The sequence below is a fragment of the Lepidochelys kempii genome, chromosome 2, assembly GCF_965140285.1.
Source record: "Lepidochelys kempii isolate rLepKem1 chromosome 2, rLepKem1.hap1, whole genome shotgun sequence".
Classification (NCBI taxonomy): domain Eukaryota; kingdom Metazoa; phylum Chordata; order Testudines; family Cheloniidae; genus Lepidochelys; species Lepidochelys kempii.
Window position 1 is genome coordinate 266705679 of NC_136381.1, and position 16721 is coordinate 266722399.

Genomic DNA, 16721 nt, shown 5'->3' on the forward strand with positions numbered 1-16721 from the left:
AACAAAATCAGTGGGAGCTAAGCAAGGATACGCGTTGCTTCTCAGGGCACAGGCCACACCTTCCAGGAGGGGCCACAAAGGCAGGGCTGACATCAGGATCTGGCTCAGGGGGGTGACGCAGGCTTCTAGATCTGTGATGAGGGACAGGTTCAGTTTCAGCAGCTGATCTAGCAGGTTTTGGGCCCGGTGATTCAGTCTGCAAAATCATCCGAGCTGGCAAGAAACTGAGCCCCCTCACCGGACCCAGAGCCAAAGCCAGCTTCAGATCTAGGATTCACTCCAAAAAGGACCTCAGATCTGAGGCTTCTGCCTGAGTCCATCTGTCCAACAAACTGCACGTGTGTGTGTGTATATATGTCACACCAGTGAAATGCGACTGTCTGCACAGCATAGCTCAAGAGCAGACCGGTCAGCGTCAGACACTTTAGTCAGCTACACCAGGGCCAACGGCTGGTCTTTCATCGGCTGTGATGGAGACTTTCATGGCTGTGCAGAATACACAGAACCCAGAGGTTTCAGGTTTAATTTGAAGAATGCTTACACTCCCTAGGCCACGTGGATTTCAGGGCTTGAAGGACACTCACCTCGCTCAGCCTCCCCAGGAGGAAGGGCTAAGAGGAGGAGCTGAACCTACGGCTCTGGAGGCAAACCTGATGCAGTGTGGGGAGGAGACACCCAAGAGGCTAACGAGCTGTGGAAGGATGTTATGAAGGGGGACGGGACCAGGTATCCCCATGAGAGGAGGCGAAATGAGAAGTAACAGGCTTGGCTTGGGCCACAGGGTAGAGATTATGGGAAACCGTGTGGGCTGGAAGGTTGAACAATGGGGCCACGTTAATGCACACAAAATACGGTTCATTAACTGCGCAACTGCACTGGTCTTGTTTTCCCAGCTGTAAAACGGAGCTGATGATATTGCCCTCCTTGGAGAACTCCTGTTGGCAAGTGCTAAAGAAGAGGCAGGTGATTATTGTGGGGATGGAAGAGCCGGGCTCTCTGGAGAACTAGGTTCAAATCCCAACTCTGGTGGGCCTCGGGCAAGTCCCTTAGAAGCCTGAATACCTGTGGGGATCTGGGCCTAAGGTCTGGTCCCTGTGGTACCTTAGTTCACATCAGAGGGACATGAATTCTAGGGTGCACTAGTGTATTGCACTAACTGGGGCCCATGTGAATCCCACTGGTGTGCATTAAAAGGTCCCTAGTGCATGTTAATGTGGAACTAGGGACTTTTAGTGCCCGCCAGCAGGGTCCACATGGGCCGGTTGGTGCGCACTAGAATTTACGCTGCCTCGATGCGGACTATGGCACTGTGTAGACAAGCCCTTACTCTCTCTGGGCCTCTGCTGCCCATCTGTAAATAGGGATGCTACTTCCTTTGTCTGGCTCATCTGTTCAGACTGTAAGCTCGTTGCAGCAGGAATGGTCTCTTACTACGAGAATGTGCAGCGCCTAGCACCATGGGGCCCCTCTCTCATTGGAGGGCTGTGGGTGCTACTCTAACACCACTGCACCCTAGTCAAGGCCCCATGGACTCCCACTACAGCAAGCTGCTCTTAACTGATGGGAGCCGGGTACTTCAAATATGTTCTAATCTGATTTGCAGGCTCAGATGCACGTTTCACATTGGGTGCATGTCATTAGATGGCAACCGTCCATCTTGATAGACCATGGGGTAAGCGCCAAAGTGGGTCAGTTACTGTGGGTCACGCGGCAGCACCACGAGTGGCTAAAACGTCCAATTCTTGAGCAGCCGTCCTTGCTTCCAATGGTGCAGGAGGACGGCGCAGGGCCAGAAGATGAAACCAGCACAGCACCGGTGCTTGAGGGCTGCTGCGCTTTCCCCTTCACTTCCCTTTCTCAACCACCTCTCTTCAGCCTCTTGGATTCCCTCCATTGTGGCCCATTGCCAGATGCCTCTTCCCAGCTTGCTGTGCTGATGCTGACAGTTTTCAGATACCTCTTGCAAATAGCCTTGAACCTCACCCAGTGGCCTTGGAGCACCCATAAGGTCTCCATACAGGAGATGCTTTGGAATGTAGCCACCCTCCGTCCAATGCCGACAACTGAGCCAATGGTGACCTCAGTTTTGGAGAATAGTGAATAAGCAATTCTGTTGTCTCAAGAACTTTGTCTTCCCACTTGATATTTAGAATAAAGTGAAGACAAGGGGTATGGAAGATATCCTCACGGAGCTGACTGAGGAGATATCTGAGCCATTAGCAATTATCTTTGAAAAGTCATGGAAGATGGAAGAGACTCCAGAGGACTGGAAAAGGGCAAATATAGTGCCCATTTATAACTAGGGAAATAAGGACAACCCAGGGAATTACAGACCAGTCAGCTTAACTTCTGTACCCAGAAAGATAATGGAGCAAATAATTAAGGAATCAATTTGCAAACACCTAGAAGGTAATGAGGTGATAAGTAAAGTCAGTATGGATTTGTCAAGAACAAATCGTGTCAAACCAACTTGATAGCTTTCTTTGAAGCCTTGTGGATGGGGGGAAGCAGTAGATGTGGTATATTTTGCCTTTAGTAAAGCTTTTGATACTCTCTCTCATGACCTTCTCATAAACAAACTAGGGAAATACAACCTAGATGGAGCTACTATAAGGTTGGTGCATAACTGGTTGGAAAACTGTTCCCAGAGAGTAGTTATCAGTGGTTCACAGTCATGCTGGAAGGACATAACGAGTGGGGTCCCGCAGGGATCGGTTCTGGGTCCAATTTTGTTCAATATCTTCATCAATGATTGAGATAATGGCACAGAGAGTACACTTATAAAGTTTGCGGACGATACCAAGCTGGGAGGGGTTGCAAGTGCTTCGGAGGATAGGATTAAAATTCAAAATGATCTGGACAAGCTGGAGAAATGGTCTGAAGTAAAAAGGATGAAATTCAATAAGGACAAATGCAAAGTACTCCACTTAGGAAGGAACAATCAGTTGCACACATACAAATTGGGAAATGACTGCCTAGGAAGGAGTACTGCCGAAAGAGATCTGGGGGTAATAGTGGATCACAAGCTAAATATGAGTCAACAGTGTAACACTGTTGCAAAAAAACCAAACATCATTCTGGGATGTATTAGCAGGAGTGTTGTAAACAAGACACAAGAAGGAATTCTTCCAGTCTACTCCGCGCTGATTAGGCCTCAACTGGAGTATTGTGTCCAGTTCTGGGTGCCACATTTCAGGAATGTTGTGGACAAATTGGAGAAACTCCAGTGAAGAGCAACTAAAATAATTAGAGGTCTAGAAAACATGACCTATGAGAGAAGATTGAAAAAATTGGATTTGTTTAGTCTGGAGAAGAGACGACTGAGGGGGACATGATAACAGTTTTCAAGTACATAAAAAGTTGTTACAAGGAGGAGGGAGAAGAATTGTTGTTCTTAACCTCTGAGGAGAGGACAAGAGCAATGGGCTTAAATTGCAGCAAGGGCGGTTTAGGTTGGACATCAGGAAAAACTTCCTGTCAGGGTGGTTAAGCACTGGAATAAATTGCCCAGGGAGGTGGTGGAATCTCCCTCATTGGAAATTTTTAAGAGCAGGTTGGACAAACATCTGTCAGGGATGGTCTAGATCAGGGGTGGGCAATAATTTTTGCAGGGGGGTCACTCCACGAATTTTGGTAAGTCGTCACAGGCCGCACATTTCTACTATGTTAATGGAGGGGGTGGGAGGGAGTTTGGGTGCAGGAGGGGGCTCTGGGCTGGTGCCAAGTGTTGGGGTGCAGGAGAGAGTGAGGGGTGTGCGCTCTGGGAGGGAGTTTGTGTGCAAGAGGGGGTTCTGACCTGGGGCAGGGGGTTGGGGTGCAGGAGGGGGTGCAAGGTACAGGCTCTGGCTGGGAGGTGCTTACCACAGGCGGCTCCAGGCCGGCAGTGCAGCAGGGCTCAGGCAGGCTGCCTGCATGCCGTGGCCCCACATCACTCCTGGAAGTGGCTGTGGCTGGCTGCTGCTGGCATGTCTCTGCGTGCCCCCTGGGGGGACAGGGGGCAGTGGATCTCCGTGAGCTGCCCGCACCCGCAAGCACAGCCCCTGCAGCTCCCATGGGCTGGTTTCCGGCCAATGGGAGCTGTGAGGATGTGCTGGGGGCGGGGGCAGTGCACAGACCTGCCTTCCCCCCCACCAGGGCCGGCCACTTCCGGGAGTGGCATGGGGCCACAGCGGGCAGGCAGCCTCCCTGAGCCCTGCTGCACCACGGGACTTTTAGTGACCTGGACTCGGAGATCGCAAGGGGGCAGAGGAGGCTGGACAGAAATGTTAGATGGGCCAGATCTGGCTCACGGGCCTGGTCTAGATAATACTTAGTCCTGCCAGGAGTGCAGGGGACTGGACTAGATGACCCCTTCCAGTCCTATGATTCTATGATTCGCCATCTGTCATGGTGCCATAGATGGATCAGCTGTCGCCACCATAGAGCTGTGAGCTCAAAATGCACGTCCGGTAGACCCGTATCGCGGCATTCATCCTGTTATCCCACTCACACTTGGTCAGTTGGCCGAATGTGGTAGCTGCCCTTCCAATGCAAGAATTAAGCTCGTCAACCAGCGATAAGTTATCCGATGCAGTTGGGCCTCGATAGCAGAACTTGTGTAACCCTTCTAGTGGGGTGCAGCGTGGCCCTGTAACAACTCCCGGGCCAGTTTGGCCATGGCGCGTACTGCCGGGGGAGGTGGTGGGCTTGCCTTCGGTGGAACTAGAGATCTCAGGCTCCATATACCAGGCCTTCTGTTGTCCCATTGATGTCACTGGAAGCAGGCTCTGGCCCTCGGTAAGGAATAACTTTCCCCTGCATTTTCTGCTTGCAGCCTCCTGCCAATGGGAGTGAACTGGCAGGTGAAACTGACTAGGAAGGAAAGGGAAGGTAACCCCTCAGAAAAGGGAAACTGACCAGTCTCTTCACTGGATCCCAAACTGGCTGACACTCAGAGTTAAGCTGCAGCAAAAAACAGTGACAATCAGATCAGATCCCTCCAACCCTTTACGCAGGGCTAGCCCGAGGGTGTTAGTGACACAGGCTAGGGAGTTGGGGTTTGTAAAAGACATTCATTTTTCACCTGACACTGTCCCTTTAAGGCTGCGTTTCCATCTATTTCACTTGCCCAAAGACTGTACCTTTCTGTATAAAGGAGAGAGACCAGCCTCAGGGAGCCGCTGGGCACTGAGCCTGCCCCTCCTCCACCCAAGGGAAATGTTTCCTCCACAGTCTTCCTAAAGCTATTTTCCCTCTCGGCTGTGGCAAGGGAGGCGCCCCATTGCCGAGCCAGCCAGGGTAAAAAACACTGCCGTGCAATAGGACGGCATCAGCCAGAGGCAAAGGGAAAAGACAGGCCCTACGCTCTGGGGAACAGAGTGCAGAGAAACCCAAGCTGAGCTAGAGAGCTGACATCAGCTGCAGGCCCTGGATGATGCAAAAGATGAGTGAGCTGGTGAATGCCGGGGGAGAGCAATCCCCGAGTCGCTGAGCTGGGGCGGCAGCGTGGGACCAGAGCGGGGGCAGATGCAGCGAGTCTTGGTGAACTCCACCAGGTTAACAGCCCTGGAGAATAAAGCCCTAGACACAGACACAGCCGCTGTGACGGAGGGACCCCTTTCTAGAGCAAAGCTCCGACCCCAAGCCAGACCCATCCCGAGGCTGCTGCAGTGCTCCGGTGAGCATGGGCTGGAGCTGTGAGTACCTGCTCAGGCCAGGACTGATCCGGTGGGCACCCGCCTTTGGATCAGGCCTTTGGGCCTGGATGGAGACCCACCCACTCGTTTAATAACGGCTCTGGCACAGCCGGTCACATGGGAACAACCTCGCCAGGGCTGGGCTGGACCCAATGCCCTAGAGCAGGGCTCGCACCCCGGGGGGCATGAACTCGGAGGAGGGCCGGGCTAGATGGAAGGGAGCAGCAGGGTGGAGGTCCCAGTAAGGAAAAGGAGGCCACAGTCTGGAAATGGTGAAGACTCACAGTCCTGGAGGTACCATGACCAGTCTCCAGAGCCCTGCACCCCCTTTCAGCCCTGACATTAAGATATGTACCACAGGCTGGGCAGATGGGGGGAGAGAAGGTTCCAGGCCCCATACGGAAACAGCTCCGGTGTGATTGTCTGGTGAGAATCTGCCCCGTCCAACTCTCCCCACCTGGGTTTCCTGACATCAGGGCAGGGCAGGCCCCCGGCGACCCCCATGGTGGCATCAGCCCCTCAACTGCAGCAGACTCCACTGCGGGGAGCGAAGAGGCAGAACCAATCCTCTCCCTGCTGGCAGAGCACTGGGGGTGGACCCCGCCCGCCGGAGTGCATCGTGAGATCTCTAGTGGGACGGCAGCATCCTTTGTGCAGCTGAACGGTGCCGTCCTCACAGCACAGCCGCAGGGCAACATGCTCTCGCCCCACCTCCTGAGGCCCCCCTCAACCCAGGGACTGGCAGCGCGGCCAGAAAAGAGCCCTCCCATGGGCTGAGAAACCACCTGCACAGGGGGCGTTATCGGGGGCCGTTTGAAGGCTCCTTCTGCACAGCCAGAGAACTATAAATGGGCCTTGGTGTAACTGCGAACCAGGCCCCCACCAACTCCCTCGGTCTATCAAGAATCAGCTGCCTCTCCTTGCCCACGGCTGGCACAAGGTCCTGCTCCTCTGCAGCCCACGGCACCTAGCGCGGCCTCCCTCGCTCTCTGCTCCGTCAGCTCCCCAGCTTTCTCCCAGCCCGAACGCTGCCCTTGCCTCTGCATCTCCTCCTCGTGCGGCATGTTTTTTAAAGGGACTCCATCAACATCGAATATCCCCCTCCTCTCTGGTTACCACCCAGCGTGCCCGGCAGCGCCGGAGAGGCCCAGAGCTGAAAGAGACGGGGGATGGGGGGATGCATTTTTTTCAGTTGTTTCTTTACTCTGTACATGTAGCAGCAGTTGGTGGTTTTGTTTCCCCTGCCCAATCCTGTGGGTTGGGTGGGTCTTTGACCGTCTTTCGCACAGCAAGAGGGGAGAGGGGAAAGTACTGCCAAAGGCGACTAGAAAGCCACAAAAATTGGCCCTGAGCAGCCAGGGGAGGCGTGGCACCTGGGCTAGAGCGGGGCAGGGGCATGGCTAATGTTTATTCATTTTTAATGAAGAAGGGGAATGGTAAATGATCCAGGGCTCTGAAGTTGGGCCAGTAAGCACTACCCAGCAGGGCAGCAATGTAGCCTACTGGGAAGCACACTGGATTGGGACCCAGGAAAGCTGCAGTCCGTTCCTAGCTCCGCTTCTAGCCTTCTGAGTGATGGCAAAGCTCTGTGCCTCAGTTTCCCCACCTGAAAAATGGGGATAATGACACTTGGAGAGCTGCTGATGGAAAGCAGGGGGTAAAAGCCACGTATTATTATGTAACTACACTCTTGTATTGCTCTTACCCTCAGCCTCCCTCCTCTACGACCCCCTGTTGTTGCCATATGCACTCCTTGCTTCTTGGCCTAGAATGAGATCTGTGAGCCCTTGCCTTGAATTGGCTTCCATCTGGGCTAAGCTCGTTCCAGGCTCAGGGCTGTAGTAGCCCTAAATTCCGTGGGGCAAGGACTGTGATTTCCTGGGTATGGGCAACGCCCCGCATGCTGCAGGGCTCCGTTTGTAAAGGGGCCGCTCAGCACAACAAAAATCACCCTTTGCTCACAGGACTGGGGAACCAGGGCCCAGATCCTCCGCTAGCTTCAAGGGGAGCCTGGGGCCTGACTCCGTTTGAGGAGCTCAGCCTTGCTGCTGTGGTCAATGGCATCCCAACAACTGACCCACAGGCAGTGGGGAGGGTTGGCACGTGGCTCCATCCTCTAATACTGTGGCAACCCAGCTAACCCCACAATGACCACGCTACCGCAGCCCCAGTCCTGATTGCAGGGCGCCCTTGTCAGAGAAACGCTAGCAATAAACTTGTGCTTGAAAGTGACTAGATTTTGAGTTCACAGATCCCAAGGTCTGACCCCCGGTGTCACACAGGCCCCCACAATAATTCCTACAGCCGATCTCACAGAAAATCGTCCAGTCTTGATTTAAAAATGGCCAGCGATGGAGAATCCACCCCCACCCTTGTTAGTGGCGCAGGCCAGCTCCTTAACTGGTGTCAATCAGCACAGAAGTCAGTGAAGTCACATCAATTTACGCCCGCTGGGAATTTGCCCCGACGCGCTATGAAAGGAGGCAAGCGTTGTTTAGCAGTCAGAGCATGGCATGGGGAGCTGGGAGGCTGGGGCGCCGGAACAAGGGGGGAACAGACCGCCTCTTTTACCAGATGTAAGGGCGAGCGACGGGGAGAGGGCAGAGAGGAGCAAGCATGGGGCAGGGTCTTGGGGGAAGAGGCAGCGAAGGAGCAGGGCCTCGAGGGAAGAAGCGGTACAGGGGCAAGGTCTGGGGGGGGGGCAGCACAGAGGGTGGGGCCACAGTTCAGACACCTGTGCCCCCCCCCCCCAACTTTGGGAGCACTTCTGCCTCTCCTGCAGGAGGTCTGAGGTCTCTTTCCAGTTGTGCCACTGACCTGCTGTGTGACCGTGGCCACGTCTCTTCGACGCTGTGTGCCTCAGTTTCCCTCCCCCCCCCAGTAAAATGAGAATACTGACCCACTTTTGGGAAGCATCTTGAACGGCGCCGTACGGTGTAAGTGCCAAGTTTCATTATTAATCATTCAGTCATGACCCTTAGGAACGCTGTGACAGCAGGTAGCAGTTTGGCGACCGAGCGGGTGCGGTTTGGTGAGGAGCGGCTCACACTGGACATGACACGATTGCGGTGCGAAGGAGCCCAAACTGTTGCTGTGAAGTGGAGGCCGTGTCCTTGTTATTTCAGCCGCCAGCATCACTGTTCTGTACGGGGGCGGCTGTTGCATTGCAACCTCTGGGTGAGCTGCCGAAGGAAAAAGCCGAACCAAGGTACAGCCGAGCCACCAGAACTGGGTCATAACTATCACACCGCCCCTTCGAATGTCTGGCTTCCAGCTCTGGATTGCAGGAGCGGCTGCTGCAGAGGCGGCTAGCTGGGCGGCAGAAGCCAGAGCAAGGCAGAGCCTAGCGCAGTGGGAATTACAGCGTTTACAGCTTTATTGAATGCATCCAGCCTACAGGCAGCGTGGGACCCTGTCCGCCTGGGTGGGCTGTCGGCAGAGGAGATTGAACCTGGGATCACTCACCATCCCTTGTCAGAAAGTCCAATGGAGTTGAACAGGGATGAACCCCAGCAGGGCCCCGTCAAAGCTAAAGAACGTGCTCTGCACAGTGGCGGATTAACACACGGGCCCACGGGCCCTGGCCAATCTGGCCGCCCTCCCTGGGGTGTGGGAGGCCGAAATGTGCTTTGTGCCCAGGACCCCAATAAATCTTAATTCACCTCTGTACAAACCTAGCGGGTGAAGGTTCCTGTTGAAGTCAGTGGGACTTTTGCCATTGATTTCAAACAGGGCTAGGATTCCACCTGCGGTGTTTAGCAGCCAGCGATCTCCTCGCTCTCAAGTTCTGTTCGCTGGTTTGTCCCTTCTCAATTCAGTTCTATGGGGCTTTTCCATAACGGGTGGCTGGAAGTGGGTCCAGTGCCCGCCGAAGAAGCCAATGAGGATTTGCACTGTTGAAGATGAAGAGTTATTCAAATAACATGATGAGTTCACCGGGGTGGCAAAGCCTATGCCAGGGGTAAGCTTATGGGTAAGGAGCTGGACTGGAATGCACAAAATCTGGGTTCAGTTCCTGTCTTGGCCACCAGTTCTCCTGTGTGACCTTAGACAAGTCTCTCTGGGGATTATATGTCTCTGCCCACCAAGGGGAGTGGGAGACGCTCTCCTACAATGTAGAAAAGCCACTGCGAACACACAAAGTGAGAGAGGATTGTGGGAAAGACATCACTGATACGGTCTTGGAAAAGCTATGGAGTAATAAGGCATTTTCAGTGACAAGTGAGGTGTGAAACCAGGGAAATGGAGAATCATTCCCTTTAACAATAAGGGATTATTGCATGTAGTCCAGTAGCATCTAGAGGTGCATTACACTAGGAGAACATCATGCACATGGGACAGTGACAACACAGCGTACAGATATATAGCAAGGGCCTGCCTCCACCCTGATGCGTGGAATAGACAAAGACCTTCAAAGGAAGATTTATTAGCCCCATTTTACAGGTGGGAAACTGAGGAGGGATCTAGGTGCCTAACTCTCATTGAAATAATTGGGAGTTAGGCACCTAAATACCTTTGGATCTGGGGCCGACTGACTTGGTGGAAACTCTGTGGTGGAATCAGGAATTGAACCCAGGGCCCCTGAGGTCTAGCCCAGTGCTTTACCCCAAGAGCACCCTTCCACATGCAGGCGACGCCTCCTTCAGGGGATGAAGGCACCCATTCTGTTCTAGTGTAGCTGTGCAGGGTCAATGAGAATTGGAAGAGGACTCCTTGAAGGGCTGGTGCGAGTGAGTGCACCAGTGAACGCGCCATCAGGATGGCTCTCCGCTCTTGTGAGCTGTCCAGCCTTCGGCAAACCAACAGGAATTGTCTTGTCCTGAACAATGTAGCCAAGGCTAGATGCAAGATTTCCATCTCTGATCAAAGTGTCACCAAAGAGCTGTATCAGTGAGTTTCCCACCTCACCAAGGTGGGTTCAAGAACTGAACGGTGCTTTGGTTCTTGTGGACCTACAATGGCCTGTGGCGTCACGTTCCCATCCAATGGTCGTTGGCTCTTCTAGCCACTAACCAGTTTCTCTAGAAGTGGAAGGTTTCCACGTCCTCCAACAAAGAAGAAACATACCCAATGGTCTAGAAAATCATCCCTGTCCAGGAACACAGACATGCTGGTGACAAGTGTAGTGTACCGAAAACTATGTTAAAATTACAAGCTATTGTATTGTATTACTTTGTTTCCTGGTCCTGCTTGAAGGCTACAGGGCTCTGTAGGGAAGCTTGAGATCTGGGTCATCTGCAAGCAGCTTGCAGAGCCAGCCTAGAGTAAGGAGGGGTGAGTTGTTCCTTGCTGCTTTAGGGAGCAGCCTGCTTTGTCTCTCTCTGGTTTGGGATCTTGTGTGTTAGAGTTCTGGATTCTAAGAAATAAAGTCATGCTATGTTGCAACCTTCCAGCAAGAGTATTTTATGTTTTTACCTAATGTCTCTGAGTGTGAACATGCCATGAACATAACAAGAAGGGTCTCGCTCTACCATAGGTGTTTAAAGTTTTTCTGGCATAGCTACATGAAGCTAGTAACCATAGCGATTGACATATGAAAGGGAAGCCACACACCGTGGTGAGAAGTATTGCAGGGTGCTGAGGCTAAGAAAGACCAACCTCCTGGTTGGAGGACAAGGCTCTTGGTCATCAAGCTGGCCACCGTTTAGTGACACTATGGGCTTCTGACCAGAAAGGAACCTCTCTGAAGCAACTAAAATCTACTAGAGGAGCCTGGAGAAGTCTAAGAGCTCACCTCTTAAGTCCTGCTCAGCTCAGATGGCCCATCCCACTTGTACTGGGAGCTGCAAGCAGCCAAAGGACACCTCAGTGGGCCCGAGTCAGTGGAAAATACCGTAAACCATGCTGGGGAGCAGATCCGGGGAGAGTTTTTTCTCATGAATAGCCTTTGGGTGTATCAGAGCAGGAGGTAGCTGGGGATCAGAGCGCTGGGTTAAAGTCAGCCACCAAATACCGGGTTGTGACGTGTACAAGTTGGTACCAAAACAAAGTCTCCTGTAAGCAGTGTGAGGGCTCCACCATCGCGCCCTTTACAGCGAAGGGACGGCTTTGGGCGAGTTCTTGGCCATTCGCGTTTCCTGCTCAAGGAAGCTGGACGCAGCAGAGCCTGGAGCCCAAGTGAGCTTCCAGACGCATTTCCGACCACACCTGAACTGCACCTGTGAGATGGGTTCAGACTGGTGTAAACTGGGTAGCACCATTGCAGTCAATAATACTACATTGATTGACACCAGCAGAGGATCTGGCCCCACTGGAGCCTTGCTGACTGACACCAGCGGAGGATCTGGCCCTGTTGACTGTTTCCTTGTGATTGCGATAATAACGTTGTCTGGACTGTTTGCTGTCAGCTCCAGTGCGTTTTGTCTGTGGCTTTTAGTTTTATATCCGATGTCTCCAAACTGTGGGGCGCGCCCTCCTAAGGGGGCATGGAGGAACATTTGCGGGGGCGCAATGGGGCCTGGGCCAGTCCCCACAGGGGCAGGAAGGGAGTGCCACCCAGCCCCACTCCGCTCTCAGCTCTGCTCTGGCCCCACCCCCAGCCCTGGCGCCGGCTCCTGGCCCTGCCCCCAGCTGCGGCCCCAGTTTTGGCCCCCTTTCCCCTGTCCGCGTAACCCCCTCCCGCCGGGAGCCATGGCCCCACTCCTGGCCCTGGCTCCAGGGAGGCAGGGGAGGCAAGAACAGGGGTAAGGGGTGGGGTGTGATCCTGAAAAGTTTGGGGACCACTGTTTGATATGAATGTCGCTGTGAGTGGATTGAAGACGGGTCTACCAGAGAGTTTAGCCTCAGCACAGTGTGGGTCATAGGCTCATCGACTTTACGGGCAGAAGGGCCCATCTTGAGCATCTAGCTGAGTTACTCCAATGCGGAGACAGACTCCTCTGGTCATGAACAAACTACCGGGCAATACTGTGTAACCAAGGGCTTTGACTAGGTCCCCACTTCTTCTCTGTGGGCCAGATCTGAAATCTGTGGGTCGCTTCCCACTGCCTTCCCCTGGAGTTCACCTGCTCCTGGCCCTTACAGTGCCCCTCCTCTGCCAAGTTCACCCATGTGTACTTAGCACTCCCCAGGCATTGATTTGGCCTCACAGCCACTGTGTTAAATAAGCCGGTGTTATTATTCCCATCACATGGATGGGGAAACTGAGGCATGGTGGTCCCCAACTTCCCCAGTGTCGCATAGTGCAATACCCAGGGTCAGAACGTGGGTGTTGGTGATGCCCAGGCCTGTACACAGCCAACGCCCCTCCCCACAACATTAGCTAACCCTGGAGCCAGGCAGGGATTCCCACTCCATTCCCCGCAGTATATAGAGGGGTCAGCAATGGGAGGAGTTTCACAGAGGATGGGACCCCGGCAGGATGATTGGCCCCAGGGAGGGCCTCTCTGCTGCTACCACCGGCCTGGCGTTTGTAATGGCCAGGCCCCCTTGGAGTGCCCCAGGGAATAGGGCTACTGCTCCAGGCCTTGCTGGAGGAACCTCCCGCACTTGGTCCGCCATTGCCCTTCTCCTGGAGTGGGCCTAGGCCCGTGGCCCTGTGACTGCGTGCGTGTGTCTGAGCGTGTCCCCAGCGGTGTGACGGGGTGGCCAGCGCGGGCCCACGCAGGTGTGAGCCTCGGGGCTGGCGCGTCACCTTTCCACGGCTCCTTGCCGCACAGCCCTCTCGCCTCCGCCAGGCCACGTGCCCAGACCTAGGGCAGCCACCGGGCCCCAGCCGGCCACCGAGCCCTCCTGCGCTCCGAGGAGGGGGCAGCGTCAGGGAGCTGCTGTGGCCCCGGCTGATGCAATTACCCTGGAGGGAGGCCGCGGCTCTGCACGGTGCAGCCAGCGCGCTCAGTCGCTTTCTCCTCCGTCTCTCCCTCCTTCCCCCCGCCCGGCTCTGCAGTGCCTGGCACACACCCTGCCTCTCTACAGAGAGGAGAGGGGAAGAGAGAGAAAAAATCCTGCTGACATCATCCAGCATGACAGGGCTCTTCGAGCAGCAGCAGCCCCGTCCCCCCCCTCTCGCGCTGCACTAATGCACTGGCTCTCGAGGACCGCTACAGCGCAGCCTCCAGCCACATCTTGGGGCTGGGGGGGGAGGAGGGGGGCAGGTCACAGAGCCCATTCTGGGCTGCCGAGCGACCGACGCACTGTCCTCGCTGACTAGCCGTGGGATTCCTGCCTGGCCCGGAGAGCGAGAGCGCTGGCTGCAGCCGGAGACGCGCACGGGGCCTTCCCTCTGGATGACAGATCATGCCTGGAGAATCCGCCAAGGCTGAAGGGGCTCTGCTGCAGACGGACCCCGGCGGCCTGCGCCCGGCAGAGGCAGGTGAGTGCGGAGGGAAGCCCAGGCATCTCTCCTGGTGCCGGGAGTTGGCGAAGTGAACGCGCGCCCCATTGGGGAACAGCCAAGAGGTCTGGGGGCCGGGGGGTCCCTGACCTGGGTGTGGAAGCAGCTTCCCACCCTTAATACCCGGAGCAGACAGAATGGCCAAGAGAAAAGGGGGGTGGGAGGGAGGGAGGACGGTTTGGGTGTAGAAAGGGCGGAGGAGAAGGGGCTGGGTGGAGGGGGGAAGATGATGTGGGGCTGTAACCCAGCAGTGAGGAGCTGGGAGAAGGCAGTGAGCAAACTGGAGAGTGGCAGAGGAGAGAACCTACCTAGCAGGATGATAACAGAGGGGCTTGTGTTTGTCTTGGGGGAGATCAGAGGGGCTTTAATGTGGCGGGGACCTGGGGCCTTAACACCGACATTAGCAGCCAGCTTGGGGATGGGGGGCCAGCAGAGTTTGTGTTCTGGGGGTCTCTGCTGAGCCCAGTTATGAGGCAGGGGAGGTGGCTGTCATACACGTCCTTTCTGGGGACACGGGTGACAATATGGGCCCAGCCCCTTCCCCGTCTGCTGGGGGAGCTCACCAGGGACCCAAAGCACCCTGTGAACTTAGAGCAGAACACACTGCTCAGCTGTTTGACGTGATGCTCCCCCCTCTCGACCCAAGCACGGCCGAGCTGTCGGCTGCACTGACCTTCCTGCTGGGCTGAGAACATGGGGGCAGATGTCTCACAGGGCAGCCCTCCGCACCCATGCTCCCTCCTTAGATCTCCAGGCCCTCGGTATGCCTATCCTCATTGTGCAAAGAGGGAAACTGAGGCACAGGGAGATGGCAAAGTCTGGTCGGCGACAGGGCTGGGTCTCGTCTGACTCCCAGGCCAGCACCTGCCCACTACACTCCCCTGCCTCCCCAGCACAGTGTAGGCCTGAGGTCAGTATTTGAAGGGAACATGGGGTGGGGCTGGAGGGCTTTTCCATATCCTGCAGGGGAGGGGGGGGAAATTCAGCCTCCGTCAGATGCTTCCCAGGAGCCAGTGTCCGGCCCTTGGACTACACCAAAGGAATATGCCAGACCCCCGGGTTCCCTCTTGCCCTTCCCACCCATTCCCATCTTGTTCACTAGCGCCCAGGCCCAGCTTCCTGCTGCGTCCAAGCATTCATGACAGCCGCTGAATGGGGTCAGTCAGTGGGTTTTCCTGTCTGAGCCCTTCTCAGTCCAGTGAGCCTGAAAGTCATTCCCAGCCCCGCTGACTCAGCTGGTATTTCCAGGGCACCTTCCACCCACTGATCTCAGAACCCTGTAGTGGACCCAGGCACCCAGCTCCATCCTGGGTGCTCAGTCAAGATCACTAGCCCCATTTTATAGATGGGAAAACTGAGGCACCAGGCAGTGCAGTGACATGCCCACAGTCAGTGAAAAGGGACAGGACAAGAACCCAGGAGCTCTGGCTTAGTCTGAGGCCAGGGCTTGAACCGCTAGACCACGCTCCCTCGTGACAGGGCAGTTGTGGCCCTGGGACAAGCTGTGCACTGTGATCCCTCCCTACGCCTTTCCCTGCCCTGATCCCGGTGCTAACAGTACCCGCCCCATCATGGACCTGCAGCCACTGAGCTCTCACTCACGCAAAGCACACAGGTCACCGCTGCCAGGCCTGGCCCACATCCTAGAGCAGCAAGGGGCCAGAAGCGGGTGGGGAGGGGATGGTCCGGGGCTGCGTGACAGAGCTGAGGACAGGGGAGAGGTGCTACAAAACTGTGCCAGGGGCCTCCTGAAGCCACAGCCCCATGCAGAGCTGACACAAGGGGATTCCCTTCCCAGACACGTCGCCTCTTGTCAGAGGCTCGGATAAGAGTCTCCAGCAGCGCCTGCTCCTCAGCTCTCTCTGGTCTCCTTGGAAAGGCCATCGGCACCGGATCTCTCTCCTGCCCTGTATGTGGGCCTGGGGGGGCGTTTCCTCACCCCCCTCCAACGTCCTCGCTGAGCAGGGCTGGGCAGGGGCAGCCCCGGATGCCTGAGCAGTGCAGTTGTACCTGGACCTGGCAGCTCCCTCCCCTTCCTCCGGGGACCCAACACCATGATGTGTTTGCTCTGGGCCTTGCCCTGAATGGCGCACACACACACGCATGTCCCAGCCGTGTCTGGGCTGCCAGGACAACTCATCCAGTGACAGGGAGGTCGGGACCCACCAGATCGGCCTGTCCAGTACCGTAAGGGCTACATACCCGCTGTACGTGAGGGGGGATTTTTCCCCATTAGCAGGCAGGCAAAGGTCAAACCACTGGGCATAGCTTTGTATGTTTCTGTGTGGAGCTGTGCTCACCGCTCCCTGATGGGATGGCTCAGGGGAGTGTCATCTACTGGTGAAAGCAGGGGCTCTGGCCTGAGGCTACGTATTGTGTGTTTGGTGTGTACAGCACTGTGTGGAACACAAAGGGACATATGATCCCTGCCCCGAGGAGCTCCAGGTACGTCTCCTGCTGTGTAGTGAGTGTGTACAGATGTGCATGTATCTGTGTGTGCCTGTTTCTCTGCCCTTGTGGTGGGTGTGTACACAGATCTCTGTGTGTGTGTGTGTGTGTTTGTCTCTGGTTGTGTGGTCGGTGTGTATAGATCTGTGTGTGCATGTATTTCTCTGCCCTTGTGGTGGGTGTGTATAGAAGTGTGTGTGTGTGTATGGTGGGTGTGTACACCTCTGTGTGTGTGTGGTGTGTGTGTGTCTCTCTGCCTGTCTGAT

At 55.3% G+C, this 16721-nt stretch overlaps 1 protein-coding gene across 1 annotated transcript in view; it reads left to right on the forward strand.

Annotated features, from left to right (window-relative positions):
• Window positions 1-13579: 13579 nt before the first annotated feature.
• Window positions 13580-16721, forward strand: part of LOC140907893 (uncharacterized) — a 48000-nt gene continuing 44858 nt past the window's right edge. The window contains exon 1 of the mRNA XM_073334889.2: window positions 13580-13986. Coding sequence (XP_073190990.2) covers window positions 13911-13986 — 76 coding nt within the window. The 5' untranslated portion in view covers window positions 13580-13910. The remainder of the gene's footprint in view (window positions 13987-16721) is intronic.